At 33.3% G+C, this 15422-nt stretch overlaps 1 protein-coding gene and 1 non-coding gene across 2 annotated transcripts; both read left to right on the top strand.

Annotated features, from left to right (window-relative positions):
- Positions 1-324: 324 nt before the first annotated feature.
- Positions 325-1168, top strand: LOC107918773 (calcium-binding protein KRP1). Its single transcript, XM_016848356.2, has one exon. The coding sequence runs from the start codon at positions 602-604 to the stop codon at positions 962-964; it is 363 nt and encodes a 120-aa protein (XP_016703845.1). The 5' UTR covers positions 325-601; the 3' UTR covers positions 965-1168.
- Positions 1169-13335: 12167 nt separating this feature from the next.
- LOC121225893 (small nucleolar RNA R71) lies at positions 13336-13442 on the top strand. Its single transcript, XR_005923796.1, has one exon. It is a non-coding gene; the product is annotated as a small nucleolar RNA R71 (small nucleolar RNA).
- Positions 13443-15422: the final 1980 nt, after the last annotated feature.

Raw genomic sequence — 15422 nt, forward strand, 5'->3', positions numbered from 1 at the left:
AAATCCCGTTTCAATAAATTATATGTGACAAGTTAATTAATGACTAGTTTAATATTTATAATAGTAAGTCAGTAATAAAAAAATATAGACATATTTCGATTAAAAAATGTGTTAAAATTTAGTTTCTATTTTTTTATATTTCAAAATTTAAGTCTAATTATTAATATTTTTTTTATTTTTTTGGTTAAACCATATTTTGAAGAGAAAAAACTTATACTTAATAGTCATGTGATTAAAAAATAACCTTATAATAAAATAAATTTGAATTTAATAAAATAAAAAATATAAGTTGGGTAATTGTGTCTCCAAGTCAAAAGCAGAGAAGGCAAACATTAATAAAAAAAGAAAAAGCGGGGGCAACAGCTTCTCCGAAACAGGGGCTGTATTTTCCAGCTCTACAAGAATCAGCTGATCCGCCATAAAGATTTCTTGTTCCTTTGCTGTCATACATAGGGAAAACATGACCCCCTCCTTTCCAAGAAAAAACCTCCTTACCTCATCCATCTTCTCCCTCCTATTTATAAATTCCCCAGTGCATCTCAACATTCATACAAACTTTTAAATTTCTTTGAAAAACATCGTATATTGTTATTAGGATTCGATGGCAGGGATTGGTAAAACGGCTCCAGATTTTGAGGACTTATTGCCGGCGATGGCGGAGAAGCTGGGGGGAGACGGGCTGATGAGGGAGTTGTGTAATGGGTTCAAGCTGTTGATGGACGAGGAGACAGGGGTGATCACTGCGGCGAGCTTGAAGAGGAACGCTACCGTGCTGGGGTTGCAAGATTTGAGAGACGATGAGCTGGCGAGCATGGTAAGGGAAGGTGATCTCGACGGCGATGGGGCTCTCAGTGAAATGGAATTTTGTGTGTTGATGTTCAGATTAAGCCCTGGGTTGATGGAAGAGTCCCGATTATTGCTGGAAGAGATGCTTGAAGACCAGCTCAAAACTGCTGGATTCTAACATCGTCTTATGTTGTTTCCACCCTTTTATTACTCATACATAACAATAGGGTACTACAATACTCAATTAATATTTCGTTAGAGTTTTTTTTTCTATTTAATACAATATTTTTTAATACCACCACACATCCTCAAAAGTTGGCTCAAAATTTTAAATTGTTTATGAATTTTATTTTGGGTTAAATATAAAATTTGTATTCAAACTTATCTACTTTTTTTAGATTAGTATTTATGGTTTTTTTTTCAAATTGGTATCCAAATTTTCTTTTCGTCCACTATATTAGTACATGAGACTAACAATATTAAATTTTTGCTGGCATGACAACGCTGGGTAATCGCGCGCCACCATATGACGTCCTCATGTGCCTCTTTATCTTTTTGTTTTTGTTACTTTATTTTATTTTCCCTCTTTACTTTTTTCCTTCCATCAAAAACTTAAAAATTTCCCTAACTTTCTCACCCCCAATCAATTCTAAATTGAAAAGTTTTATTAATTTATCAAATTGTTGAACCAATACCAAAAAAAAAAAATCAATCAAGTCATTTCACTTGAACAATTTCTATCTATGTTTATTTTTCAGAAAATAACACTAGCCTAATACAAACCAGCCCATTATGTGAAGCCTCTCTACAAACAGGAACAAATGATGAGAAACCTTTGGATTGAAGGAATTCGTAGGCAATTTACCCTTAAGGGCCTTTTCTCTCTCATTCATCTTATTCGTTAAGTGAAAGCTACCTATATTTATCATAAGCATAAGAGATTATCTTGAATAACAAATTTCAATGCCTCTTAAACTCACGCTTATTTTGCAACAATACGAAAACGTATGAGCTCATTTCATCTTCTTCGAAGAAGATGTCCAAATCCAATTGGGAAGTATCTCACTGAAAATATACAACAAACTTATCCAAAGGTTGGCTTATTTCTCTAGCCTAAACCCTCGTCTATTATTTTAAATGGTTCGAACAAGAATGTGAGATTAGAAAATAGGCTTGGGGAGAAATTTTATCTTAATTTTTAAAAGAGTTAGGCCCTGAAAAAGAAAACAATACAAGAGCCTTCACAAACTATCGACCTTTTTTGATAAAAGAAGTAATTTCAGTATTAATTTCTGCATTACTATATGACGAAGCTGCGACAGAAAGGGGTCTCCTCGTAAGGTAGGCTGGTTGTTTAGGTATGGGAAGCGTTGAACCTTGGATACCACCAAGTATTAAAACAACATCTCCCATGTTGGATCGCTCACTGAGATCTTCCTGCATGCATAATATAGCCCAACATTGACACACGTCATAAATTCGGTTCCATTACAACTTGACCCTACTCTCTCGTATGCCCTGCCTTCTTTCCACAGTCTCCATCCCTAAAACAAAATAATCAAAATTGCAATGCTTTGGCAGTGACATAGGGATAAGGAAACTAGGTACTTTTTTAAATAATCTCTACTTACATAACCAACTAGGCTTGGGGCATCATCTTCCACCTGATAGAATCTCATGTTTCTTTTTTCCGCTACGTGCATCATTATGCCAAAGCTAAAAACATTAGATTTTACTGAGAAAAGTCCATCTAATACATATTCTGGCGCCATGTATCCATCGCATGTTATAACACTTATTATTATGATTAGAAACATATACAAATTTTAGTCGCTCTAAACATGAAATTCTGCAGTTAACTCACTGTGTTTCAATTACTCTTACTATGTTTGCTTCGGTTTGTTTTCCTTGGTGTTGGAACATTTTCAAAATATATATAGTGTTGCAATAGTTTCAAATGAAAAGTTATAAGTAGCTAAAACTCATGTCACATGATTATTAAACAAAAGTTTTCACTATTTCCAGTGATGAATTATGTCTCTTAAATCTAAAAGTTATGTCACTTGATTATTAACAAATAATCATAATTATTCAATAGATATTTCCTTGAATAATTGTGTTTATTGCAAAATATACGACTATCCAATTGGGTAGTTATGTCCCTATGAAGAGACACGAAGCATCTTATAAATAGGAGTGAAATTTCATTTGTATGATACACCAAAAAACATAGAAACAAAGTTTCTTTCTATTCTTCCATCATATTTTATATTCCTAGATTTTTCTATACAGAATTATTGCTGAAATTCTTTATAGAAATTAATATCCTTGCTATGCTCCACTCTGTGTTTAGTAGACTATTTCTATTAGTGCAAAACGTAAACAGCAATTGGGCTTATTGTATCCTCGAGGTTCATTTACCAGTAAATCTTTTGCACGTCATAATATAGGTAGGGTGAATAGAACCTTAAATTGAAGCCTTCGTTAATTTATCATATATTCATTTTTATTCCCACTTTTAAAGCTTTCGTTAATTTCTCATAAATTTATTTTTTGTCCCCACACCAACAATTTTAAGGTTTTAATTTTGCAATTTATGATAAATTAAAAAAGGCTTGTCTGTTCACCGCGCATTCACATGCCACTACAAATATGGTACTATAAGGATGGATATTGGCAATTGTGATTGCATCAAGGTCAGTGATTTTGTGAAATTTTGATTTAGAAGAAATCTTTATCGCAAGAAAAGGTATATCAAATTTATTGTTTTACTCTTATTGCGTGATTTAGATTTCAATTGTTATGTGTTTATTGAATTTCATTATGCAAAAGATGTGGTTGTCTCTTGCATCAATTACTTGAAAAAAATAATCAAATGCTAGTTCATTGTATGCATGACCTTTTAAGATGCATGATTATTATTGGCATAAAATTATATAATATATATTATATATCATGCTAGAAAGAAGAAAGATGGATGGAATGAAAATGCACGGTTGGGAAAAGATCTATTAATGGATCGAAATAATACTTTTAGTTTGAATGGTGATGACGTTATTCTAATATTAGTTGAACAATCTTCTATCCAATAGAAGCATTATGACCAAATTGAGAGAGCTTTCCCAAACCAAAAAGTTGTGTTATTGAATCCAATGATTACTTTCAAAATGTTGGGTTGAAATGATTTCCTGGAATAAAAAAAAGTGCAACTTGAAAAGTGATATCGTTTTAAAGAGTCATTTAGGCACCTATTGGTGCATTATAAATAGACAATAAATTTGGAGAATTGAAATTTAATTTGTTCCATCCAATTTGTCAGTGAAATTTTTAGTACAAAAGCATTCTTTCTTTTTTATGGCATATATTTAATTTGAGATATGAAGTTATTTATTTATTTAAATCATGATATTAATAACTATCGTTTGGATGTTATTGATGAGACATCAGTTTCATTGCTAAAAATGAAAGTTTGTAGATTATCATATAATATAAATAATTTGGTTGTTGTTTTTATAAATAACCTTAAATTAAATTAATTTTATATATGATTGCACATTTTTCTTATTCTATGTTATAAAGTTTGGACTAGAAGTGGTTTTAACTAGAAATTAAATAAGTCATAAGCATATTTTTCTAGTCAATGTAGAATAGTGGAAAACATTGACTTATAAAATAAGATTACTATTCTGGTATGAAATCTTCTAATGAGAATATATAACATGATAATCATATATTTGAAATCGAGACCATACTGTGCATATTTACAATGGTGCATGTCATTTTTTATATATGGCTTGGATATGATCTACAATCTTGTAGTTCTTTAAAATTTTGAGATTTAGTAAATTTTGAAATTTACTTTGGAAGCCGTGAATCAAAAATCTCGTGAGTATGGAAATAATAATATGAATGCTATTTGACTAATTTATGTGATAGATATGACTTTGATCACAGTAAAACATAATTGATAATGTCTATGGTGAAGGGTGAGTAAATGTGTGATTTTATATTCACTTGATTGGACAATTTATGGTAATTTAATATGTTACACCCTTATATATATATATGGTGTGTTAAGAAAAATAATGTTATTTGACTATAAATACAAAAAGTTTTAAAGTCATGTATTGACTTTGAAAAGAAGCTATGACAAATAGCAAATATGTTGTCTAGTTTCACCAAGGGATTCGAGGCCTCTTTACAACAACTTGGTGAAAAAGACATGATGCATGGTTTCATATATTTGGTGATTGTGAAATTAATTTCTTGGATATTACAAACATAAATAAAGTAGCCAAATATGAAATTTTCATGATAAGAAAAGATAAAGTGATCACTGTAATTTGACAATAGAAGAAAGGATATCATTGATAGCATTCTTTTACGAAAGAATGGGTAATTGAACATGGTGGAGATGTTAGTCTTGTGAATTTTCAAGACACAAATAAATATAAAGTTTCACCATGTGATATAGATAATTAACATAGCTGTGTTAAAAATTTAAAATTTAGGGATGAGGTACAAGCCTATAATATTTGAGCCACCAATGATGAAAACTCAACTCAATGTTTGGTATAACGTCAATTATTGAGTCCAATGAGAAAAAAGTACATCATCAGTATGTGACCGCTAGCACTATAAAATAATATATAATACATTATCCCAAGGTAAAAAGTGTTAGGTACTTGTAATGATAAGGAAATGATAAAAGTATTATATTCTTAATAGACCCATAACATAAATATTTGAGAGTGTTCTAATTACGAGAACACTCTTGATGGGATCTACCTTTGTAAGTGGAAGTGTGACTTCTTTTAGGAGCTCAAGGGCTTGGCTCTGACAATATTCATGAAAAGAGGTTACAGACACATGATCATAATAATTTCCCTGGATACTATGCATTGATTGGTGTTGAAATTATTGTGCGAGATGTGTTTGTTTAATCAAATGGAATAGTTGGTTCAAAGCATTGTCGTAAAGGCAAGCGCACCTATTGAACAATAGTATAGCTACGGTGAGTAGAGATATCGTATCCACGAGGACTAAAATTATTAGTAACTACTATTTTCTTATTATTTAGCCGACAATTTGGAGTGATGAGTTTTAATCTAAAATTACTAAACTAATTTAACTGAGAACGCAATAAAGAACGAATCAGGAAAATAATCGAAAGATAACTAATGAGAGAGACAATACCCAGGAAATAATCCACCTAGACTCCTTCTATTATTATTAATTTGATTTAAACGATTTATTCACTTGGTGTCTTGATCCGTAGAAATCCCTAAATTATGCTAATATCTTTTTCGAGAGTAGAACAATTGACTCTAGGTTGATTAATTGAAATCTCTTTCTAATTAAAACCCCTATTGTCGTATTAACTCGATCTATGGGTTCCTTTATTAGATTTGACTCTAATCCGGTAGATTTATGTCATCCTATTTCTAATATTGCATGCAACTCCACTCAATTATATTAGACCTACTCTTAAATAGGGACTTTTGCTCCACTGAAATAAGCACATTAAACATGAATTAATATCTCGAAAATATTAAAAAAAGAAATAAGCACACATAATTGAGAACATGAATCAAGTATTTATCATGTAAAATAGAAATTAAATAATATAATTCACCATATGTTTCATCCTCCCTAGGTATCTAAGGAATTAGTTCATAATTCTGAATAAAAACATTTCAAAGTCAAAAAAATCACAAGAAACAAAGAAACTTATAAAAACTTCAGAAGAAATTAAAAGGAGGCCTTCGATCTTGATGGAAATCTACTTTGGAAGTGGCTCCAATGGTGTTCCATAAGTGTTTTCTTCGATCTTCTCTGATGGCCCCCATATCTCTTATTCTATTTGATATTTATAGATTTTAAAATGCTCAGAAAGTCGAAAAATTGTGTTTTTCTATGTGTTTGGGAAGCAAGGTGCGAAATCAGCATGGGCTGGCACATGGGCATGTGTCCATCCCATGTGTATCACATGAGCGTGTGTCTAGCCCATGTGGCTCTTGAAATTTACTCTTTTTCTCTGATTTTTGCTTCTTTTGCTCCCAAATGCTCACCTAAGTATAAAAAAATGAATTAAAGGGATTAGGAGCATCAAATTCACCAACTTGTATAAATAATCATCCAAAAACGCATTAAGAATAAAACTAAAATATGTTAGTTTTATAGTTTATCAAATATCCCCGTACTTAAGCGTTTGCTTGTCCTCAAGTAAAATCCTTAACTAATATTAAAATTAATCTTTCTCAACTTATAACTCTCATCAATAATGTTTCGAAATAATTCGCAAATAATCATGCATTAACAATTCAACTAAAAGGGCACTAAATATTCAAACAATCCAAGTCAAAATTTTTAAAGCACAAAAACACAGGTATCTCCCCTTATCTAAGTAATTACCTTTAATTCAAAATCGACAAGAATTTACATCCTCACTAAAGATTCACTCAAATCACTCAAAGTGTTTAAGGTTCAAGAATAAGCACTCAACAGTCGAACAAGAAATGTCATTACCATAAGCTTGCTTGAAAATCAAATCTCCACCATAAAAAAAGATGATATGACACACCAATCAAAATATCTTTAAGAGGTTGTAATGGGGCTTAAGTTAAGGGTGTGGAGAAAAACAAAAAAAAAGTTGGTTATGGTCGTGATCGAGTCGATAAATTACCAAACTAGAAAAAATAAACAAATTTTGAATTAAAAACAAGTGCATCAATCACGAACTATTCAAGAACAAAAAAATGAGCTTCTTCTCAAAATATGAATTTAATTGTTCAAGCTCAATTAACAAATAACTAATTAAAAATTAATATTTTTTCGATCTTTTTTTCTTTTTTTTAAGAACAATAAGAAATAATTCAGCACATCAAACAGAAGAACATAGCTAGACAATTAACCAAATCAAATCTCGACAAAAAAAGAGTTAATAAAACGAGAAAAAATCACAACGAAAAAAATAGGTCATGGGGTAAAAATCACAAGTTAATCAAGAAAAGGGATGTTAGGCTCAACGGGGTTCACTAAGGGTTAATTTAAAAAGGGAGGCTTTTTATGGGATAAGTGAGTTAAAACCTAAGTGTCTTTATCAACTTAGTAATCAAATCAAAGGTGTGGTCTCGACATGCATAATTAAAGCAAGTTCTAGAATAACAAATCAAGTTGACACACTCATAACCAATAATAGAATGAACAGGAAAAATTATGCTCTAAAGGCTCAAAATCTCACAAAAAATTATGATTTTGATGTCAAACTTGCAAATCTCAAGCTTCAAGATAATACTTCAATTTAAGGAAACAACCTAAAATTTTTTAATTTCTGGAAAATAAATTATCATGCTTGATTCTCTCATGTTTTAAATTTTAAATCAACCAATTCACTAATATCTACAAATTAATCCAAAAAAAATTAACAAAAATCCCAAATCGACAAAAATTCATTTTAATGGAAGTATGAGAAAATTACTTAAACACAAGAAATAATTCAAGGATTTTCTAATAATTATATAAATAACCTCCCCGCACTTAAGATGTACATTGTCCTCAATGTGGAAATAGATATAATCATAATATAAACAGAATATCATAAGAGATGGAGAAAACTGAAACTGCCCTGAATATTGGATGAAATCACCAGAATGGTGAAAAGCGAAATTGTAGGCAAATCTAAATGTAGTGCAAGATTCTGAGCAAACTAATAAGAAAATAAACATAAATAATAAAGAAGATTAAGAGGTTACAAACTCGATTAGAAACAACCATAAAAATAAAAATATAGTTCAAAAGATAATTAAAAAAACAAGTCTAAGAAAATAAAAATAAAACAACTAAAAATAAAAATAAACATAAACATAAAAAGAAAAAGAGAAATAAAACAAATAAAATCAATGATCCTCATCGTCAAAGGCATCGGTATCGTAAGTCACTGACGTTGAAGAGGAAATGTAGAGGTGCTAACAGATTTGCTGCAAGGTCGCATCAATACTGTCAAATCGTTTGAAAGCAGTGCTGCTTGAAGTGAGTGAACCACTCAGAGAGGTCTGCTAAGGTCGCAGTAGATGTAGTAGGATGGTGACTCTAAGATGGAGAATGATGTGAATCCTCACAGTGGAAAAGGACATCATAGGTGAAGTCCGCATGCTCATTCTGAGGGTCAGAATGAGATAATCGGTATTGAGGAGGATCCACTCCATGCAGTCGCTCGGTCATTCTCATGTGACTCATACTGGATAATCCCTACGGGGACATCTGTCCAACTAGTGTAAAGGAAGAGGACTGCTCCGATATGTCGAGGAGACCGAAGTGACATGCAAGTCGAGTCATGTAAGGACCTAAGTAGATAGGACCATTTTTAATGTGCTCTGTCTGATGGCGGATAGCTAGGGCGTTGAAATAAGCAAAGATCAAATGTGTGCCCAGTGGCCATGCTCCACAAAAAATATGCGCCGGTTGTACCGACGACTCCAGTGCTCTCTCTCCTACTGGTCAATGTGTGAGCCAAGATGGCATGAATGTAGCGCAAGGCTAGAGGAAGAGAAGTCACCTTCAATCGACTTGGGCATAAGGCATCGTACTTGCCATGAGGCCTACCCAATAAAGAGATGGTGAGTAGTGGATGTGCTGGTATAATCAAAGAAACCCCTCGGCACTCATGAATTTTGTAGTGTAGAGTCTTAATGTAGCTCCAAACTTTGGAACACTCATATGTCGCGTCGTACCATCGCGTCAGAAAGTAATAGTGCGCAGCTCGTCATGGGTCGACATCACCTGTTGTAAGAGAAATGTCAAACAAAACTCTAAGGTCAGCTCCAAATAGCTGGGCTCGACGATGAAGAAGAATAGGTCCCAAGGAGTTGTAACAATGATGGCTCGAACTTGATCAGCTAACTGATCCTGCTCCAAAGTGGCCCAATCAATACATCGACCTAATCCAAATGGCCTTTGTCGAATATGCTGATATAAGTCCTCCTGGGGACCTTGTGAAAATCATAAGATTAGATAGCGGGCATCGGTGAAAGCGCCTGACGAAGATGTCGTGTCTGGGGTCTTTCGCTTTTTTGAAACGGGGACGACGACCTTGGGTTTCCCTCTAATGTTTGTCATGAAAAATCTTCAATGAAATGACCAAATATCAATATCACATGAAGTAAATGGACGAATCAACATAGTAAGGGCAATCTAATAACTCATGCAATGATCAAAGTCAAAATTGATAAGTCGACGAAAGAAAATAAATCGATAACGAAAATAATGTAAACAATAATCCTAAAAGAATACCAAAAAAATGACGTAATATTAAACAATTAAGAATAAGCAGTATTAAAAATAAGAATATGATTGAAATAATTAAACGAAACTAATAAATTTCTGAACAAAAAATAATAGTACAAAAATAATAATAATAAATAATTACTTAAACAGACTTTACCAAACTAAAAATAAAAGTAATAATAAAACCAAAGGTAAAATAAAAAATAAAATTAATTATAAGAATAAAATAAATAAACATATTAATAAATAAATTAAAGAAAATAATAAAAATATAGGGCAAAAGGGAAGGACCGATAGTGGTACGATGGTGGTCACGGCAGGACAAGCGTGGATCAATGACAAGAATGTGGAGCTCCAACAAAGGGGAAGGGCACGGTTCAAAAGAGAAGAGAGGGTCGGAATGGGGTAACTGGTTTGTGTGTGGCTCGACGAGGGGGAAAAATGAGAGATAGAAGAGGAATAAAGAAAGTGAAGGGGAAAGAAGAAGGGAATCGGGGAGCGACAGTCAGAAGTGGAGAGGTCGTGGGGGCTAGGGTTAGGGGAAAAGGGTTAGGGCGACGATGGGTGAAGGAGGCGTTCGGACAATGGCCACAATGGTGATGAGGAGTTTTGGGCGAGCGACGAATAGGTTGGGAGAGAAGAAGACAAAAACAAAAAGAAGAGGGAATTAGGGTTTTAAAGGGTGACACGGTCATGTAGAGGTCCGTGTTGGGCCACACGACCGTGTCGCACGTCCGTGTGCGACTCAAAATTCCAACCTAATCTTTACAAAACCGTGTGTAATTTTTTTCGCTTCTCCCACACCCATATGCGAGGTCGTGTAGGGCATACCGTCTCACAAACGCTTGTATGTCCCAGTTGTGTCTCTTTCTCGTGTAACTCACTGACTTTAAATTAAAATTGAAAAATAACTCTAGTACACGGTCTGGGACACACCCGTGTGTCCAGGTCGTGTGTGCCACACAGCCGTGTCTTCAGGCCATGTTATCTTCAAAATTTGGAAAAAATAATTTCCCAAGACTCACACGGCCAAAGACACGCCCTTGTTTCCAAGCTGTGTGGGTTACATGACCATGTCACCATGTTGTGTGATTCACTATTGATCCCCTTATTTGTGCACACATCTTGGGACACGCCTATGTATCCAAGCCGTGTGGGTCAAAAACACATTTTTTTATTTTTTTATTTAAGATTTTAAATTAGCATGCAGTGGAATTAAAAGGATTAGCAAAAGTTAAAACTCGGGTTGTCTCCCGAGAACTGCTTTTTTTAGAGTCTAAGCTCAACTTACCTTATATTCACACGGTTATGGTGGTTCATAGAGCCGAAGCTCCTCTTTCTCGTCAACAATGTTATTACCAAAATAAGGTTTAAGTTGAGTACTGTTTACCTTAAATGTGCCGAATTTAGAATGAGTTACCTCGACTGTGGCGTATAAGAAGATGTTCAATACCGTAAATGGGTTTGGTCTGTTTGATTCAAGCTACAACTGGGAGATTCATCGGTCGTTTTGTCCAGCAGTACTTTTTCCCTAACCTTAACTTTGTTTGTTCTCATCATGTGCTTATCATGGCGTCACTTTGGCTCTTCATCATGTCCTTAGCATGCATCCACCATTCATCTAGTTTATCGATTTGCAACATTTTCTCTTCATAAGTTGTTCGATTTCCGTCACCTTGATTGTACCATGGCTCCATTATGTTTTCTTGAGGAATTTCCTACAAAGAAGGTTGAGCCACATAGTCACTAACATTAACATAACATTTAAAATCATCTCGATCACTAAATGTTCTCACAGAATCACGTGCTTGGAGAGTAATCATTTTGTCACCTACACGAAGTACTAATTCACTTGTTCCAACATCAATAATAGTCCTGGCAGTGGTTAAAAAGGGGTGACTTAAGATTAAGGGTATCTCACTATCCTCATCCATGTCTAATACAACAAAGTTAACAGGAAATATAAATATATCGATTTTTACAAGCACATCCTCTGTAACACCCCTAAGATATCTAATGTTTCTATCCGCTAATTGAATACTAATCCTAGTTTTTTTGGGTTTTCCAAGACCTAGTTGTTTAAACATTTTATAGGGCATGACATTAATACTAGCCCCTAAATCAACCAAAGCATTATCAATATTTAAACTACCAATTAAACAATGAATAGTAAAACTCTTTGGATCTTTCAGTTTGTTCGGTAGTTTATTTTGTAAGATGGCCAAGCAAACTGCATTAAGCCCTATAGTCAACAAATCGTCTAAATTCCATTTTTTCGCTAACAGCTTCTTTAAAAATTTGACATAATTGGGCATCTACGAAAAAACTTCAACAAATGGTAAGTTGATATGTAATTTTTTTAAGAGTTTAAGAAATTTACCAAATTGTTCGTTTGTGTGGTCTCTCTTTGTCACGTTAGGATATGGCACTCGAGGTTTATATTCATTGGCAACCGGCTTTTGTTTTTTCTGACTTACCTCAACCTTATAGTTATTCACCATAATTTCTTGCCTTGGTTCTTATTTAGATTCAACTAACCCTTATTCATCTCAAACAGTAATTGCATGAAGTAGCTACCTTGTGGTCTTTCTGAAATTGACTTAGCAAGCTGACCTATTTGGTTCTCGAGCCCTTGAATCGATGCTTGTTGATTTTTCAATGTTGTATCAGTGTTTTGAAAATGTGTTTCTGACATTGAAATAAACTTTGTCAACATCTCCTCAAGGTTTGGCTTCTTCTCTTGCTGATAAGGTGGTTGTTGGAATCCTGGAAGGGGTTGTGCTATCTTATTTCCTTGACCATCCTAAGAGAAATTGCGATGGTTTCTTTGACCTGCATTATATTTATTACTATAAGAGTTATTTTGAGACCTATAATTATTACCCATATAATTGATTTGTTCGTTCCCTGTTCTAAGGGTGAAGGGTAAACATTCTGGATTTTTTATTCCATCTCCATTTGTATTGGATTGCATCACTAGATATACCTGTGTAGAAATATATAAACCATCAATTTTCTTATTAAGTACATTTACCTGATTTGATAACATGATGACTTCCTCTAAATTAAAGACACCGGTTGCTTTCATCGGTTTTGTCCTTATGACTTGCCATTGATAATTATTCAGTGCCATCTCTTCAATAAATTCATAAGTCGTTTCGGGTGTTTTATTGTTAAGTGTTCCACCGGCTACTACGTCGATTAACTACCTAGTTGAAGGATTCAAACCGTTATAAAAAGGTTTGAACTTGTAGCCATAAAGATAACCCATGATGAGGGCACCTTCTCAATAAGTCCTTGCATCTCTCCCGTGTATCATATAAAGTCTTTAAATCGATCTGCACAAAGGTAGAGATGTCATTCCTCAACTTAAATGTTTTAGCCGATGGGAAGAAATTTAGCAATAATTTCTCGGTTATTTGAGCCCTTGTAGTGATAGAATCTCGTGGTAAAGAGTTACCACTATTTAGCTTTGTTCCTCAACGAGAAAGGGAATAACCATAATGAATGGCGTCATCAGTGGCGCCATTTATCTGAAAAGTGTCGCAGATTTCCAAGAAATTAGCCAAATGAGTATTTGGATCTTCGTCTAGCAAACCATCAAACTATACAACCTGTTGTACCATGTGAATAGTGTTCGGCTTTAGTTCAAAATTATTTGCAATAATGGTGGGTCTCACAATACTCGATTCAGCGCCAGTCAGAGTGGGCTTGGCATAATCGTACATAGTATAAGCAACAAGAGCTTCTTCAACTACAAGAGGTAGCCGAATATTCTGATTATCACCCATCTCTATATTAATAATGATGTCCTCCTATTCGTCTACTATAATTTGTCGACTTTGTCTTACTTCTCTACAATTTCTACGAGCAGTTCTTTCAATTTCAGTATTGAAAAGTAATAGTTTCTTCTAGTCATAAACTAAAGGAACCTACTAGAAGCAAACAAAAGAAAAATTATAATGTAAAAATAAAAATAAAAATAAAAATAAAAATATAAAAAATGGCTAAATTAATAAAAATAAAGTGTTCCTAATATTTTAGTCCCCGGTAACGGCACCAGAAACTTGATGAATGGGAGATATCATATTCCGTACTAACTAAAATTTACGACAAAGGCAAGCGCACCTATCGAACAATAATATAGCTACGGTGAGTAGAGATATCATATTCACGATGACTAAAATTATTAGTAATTAATGTTTTCTTATTATTTAGTCGATAGTTTGGAGCAATGAGTTTTCATCTAAAATTACTAAACTAATTTAACTAAGAACGCAATAGAGAACGAATCAAGAAAATAATCGAAATATAACTAATGAGAGAGACAATAACCTAGGAAATAATCCACCTAGACTCCTTCTATTATTATTAATTTGATTTAAATGATTTATTCACTTGGTGTCTTGATCCGTAGAAATTCCTAAATTATGCTAATATCTCTTTCGAGAGTAAAAACAATGGACTCTAGGTTGATTAATTAAAATCACTTTCTAATTAAAACTCCTATTGTCGCATTAACTCAATCTATAGATTCCCTTATTAGATTTGACTCTAATTCAATAGATTTATGTCGTCCTATTTCTAAGATTGCATGCAACTCTACTCAGTTATGCTAGATCTACTCTGAAACAGAGACTTTTGCTTCACTGAATTAAGCACATTAAGCATGAATTAATATCCCAAAAATATTAAAACAAGAAATAAGCACACATAATTGAGAACAATAATCAAGTATTTATCATGTAAAATAGAAATTAAATAATAGAATTCGTCATAGGTTTCATCCCCCTAGGTATTTACGGGATTAGTTTATAATTCTGAATAAAAATATCTCAAAGTCAAAAAAACCACAAGAAACATAGAAACTCATAAAAAATTCAGAAGAAATTAAAAGGAGGTCTTCGATCTTGATGGAAATCTGCTTCAAAAGTGGCTTTAATGGTGTTCCTTGAGTGTTTTCTTCGATCTTCTCTGATGGCCCCCATATCTCCTATTATATTTGATATTTATAGACTTTAGAATGCTTAAAAAGCCTAAAAATTGTATTTTTTCGCGTGTTTAGGAAGCAATGTGCGAAATTGACATAGGCTGGCACATGGGCGTGTGTCTAGCCCGTATGGCTCTTGAAATATGCTCTTTTTCTCCGATTTTCCCTTCTTTTGCTCCAAAATGTTCACTTAAGTATAAAAAAACATGAATTAAAGGGATTAGGAGCATCAAATTCACCAATTTGAATAAATAATAATCCAAAAATACATTAAAAATGGGATGAAAATATGTTAGTTTTATCGTTTATCAACCATGCAATTTCGATTAAGTTTAACATGTTTTCACTAAGTGATGATTCA

This window comes from Gossypium hirsutum, chromosome D13, assembly GCF_007990345.1.
Source record: "Gossypium hirsutum isolate 1008001.06 chromosome D13, Gossypium_hirsutum_v2.1, whole genome shotgun sequence".
In the NCBI taxonomy this organism is placed as follows: domain Eukaryota; kingdom Viridiplantae; phylum Streptophyta; class Magnoliopsida; order Malvales; family Malvaceae; genus Gossypium; species Gossypium hirsutum.

Coding starts and splice junctions, on each gene's coding strand:
- LOC107918773 (XM_016848356.2), top strand. CDS start 602: ATGGCAGGGATTGGTAAAACGGCTCCAGATTTTGAGGACTTATTGCCG.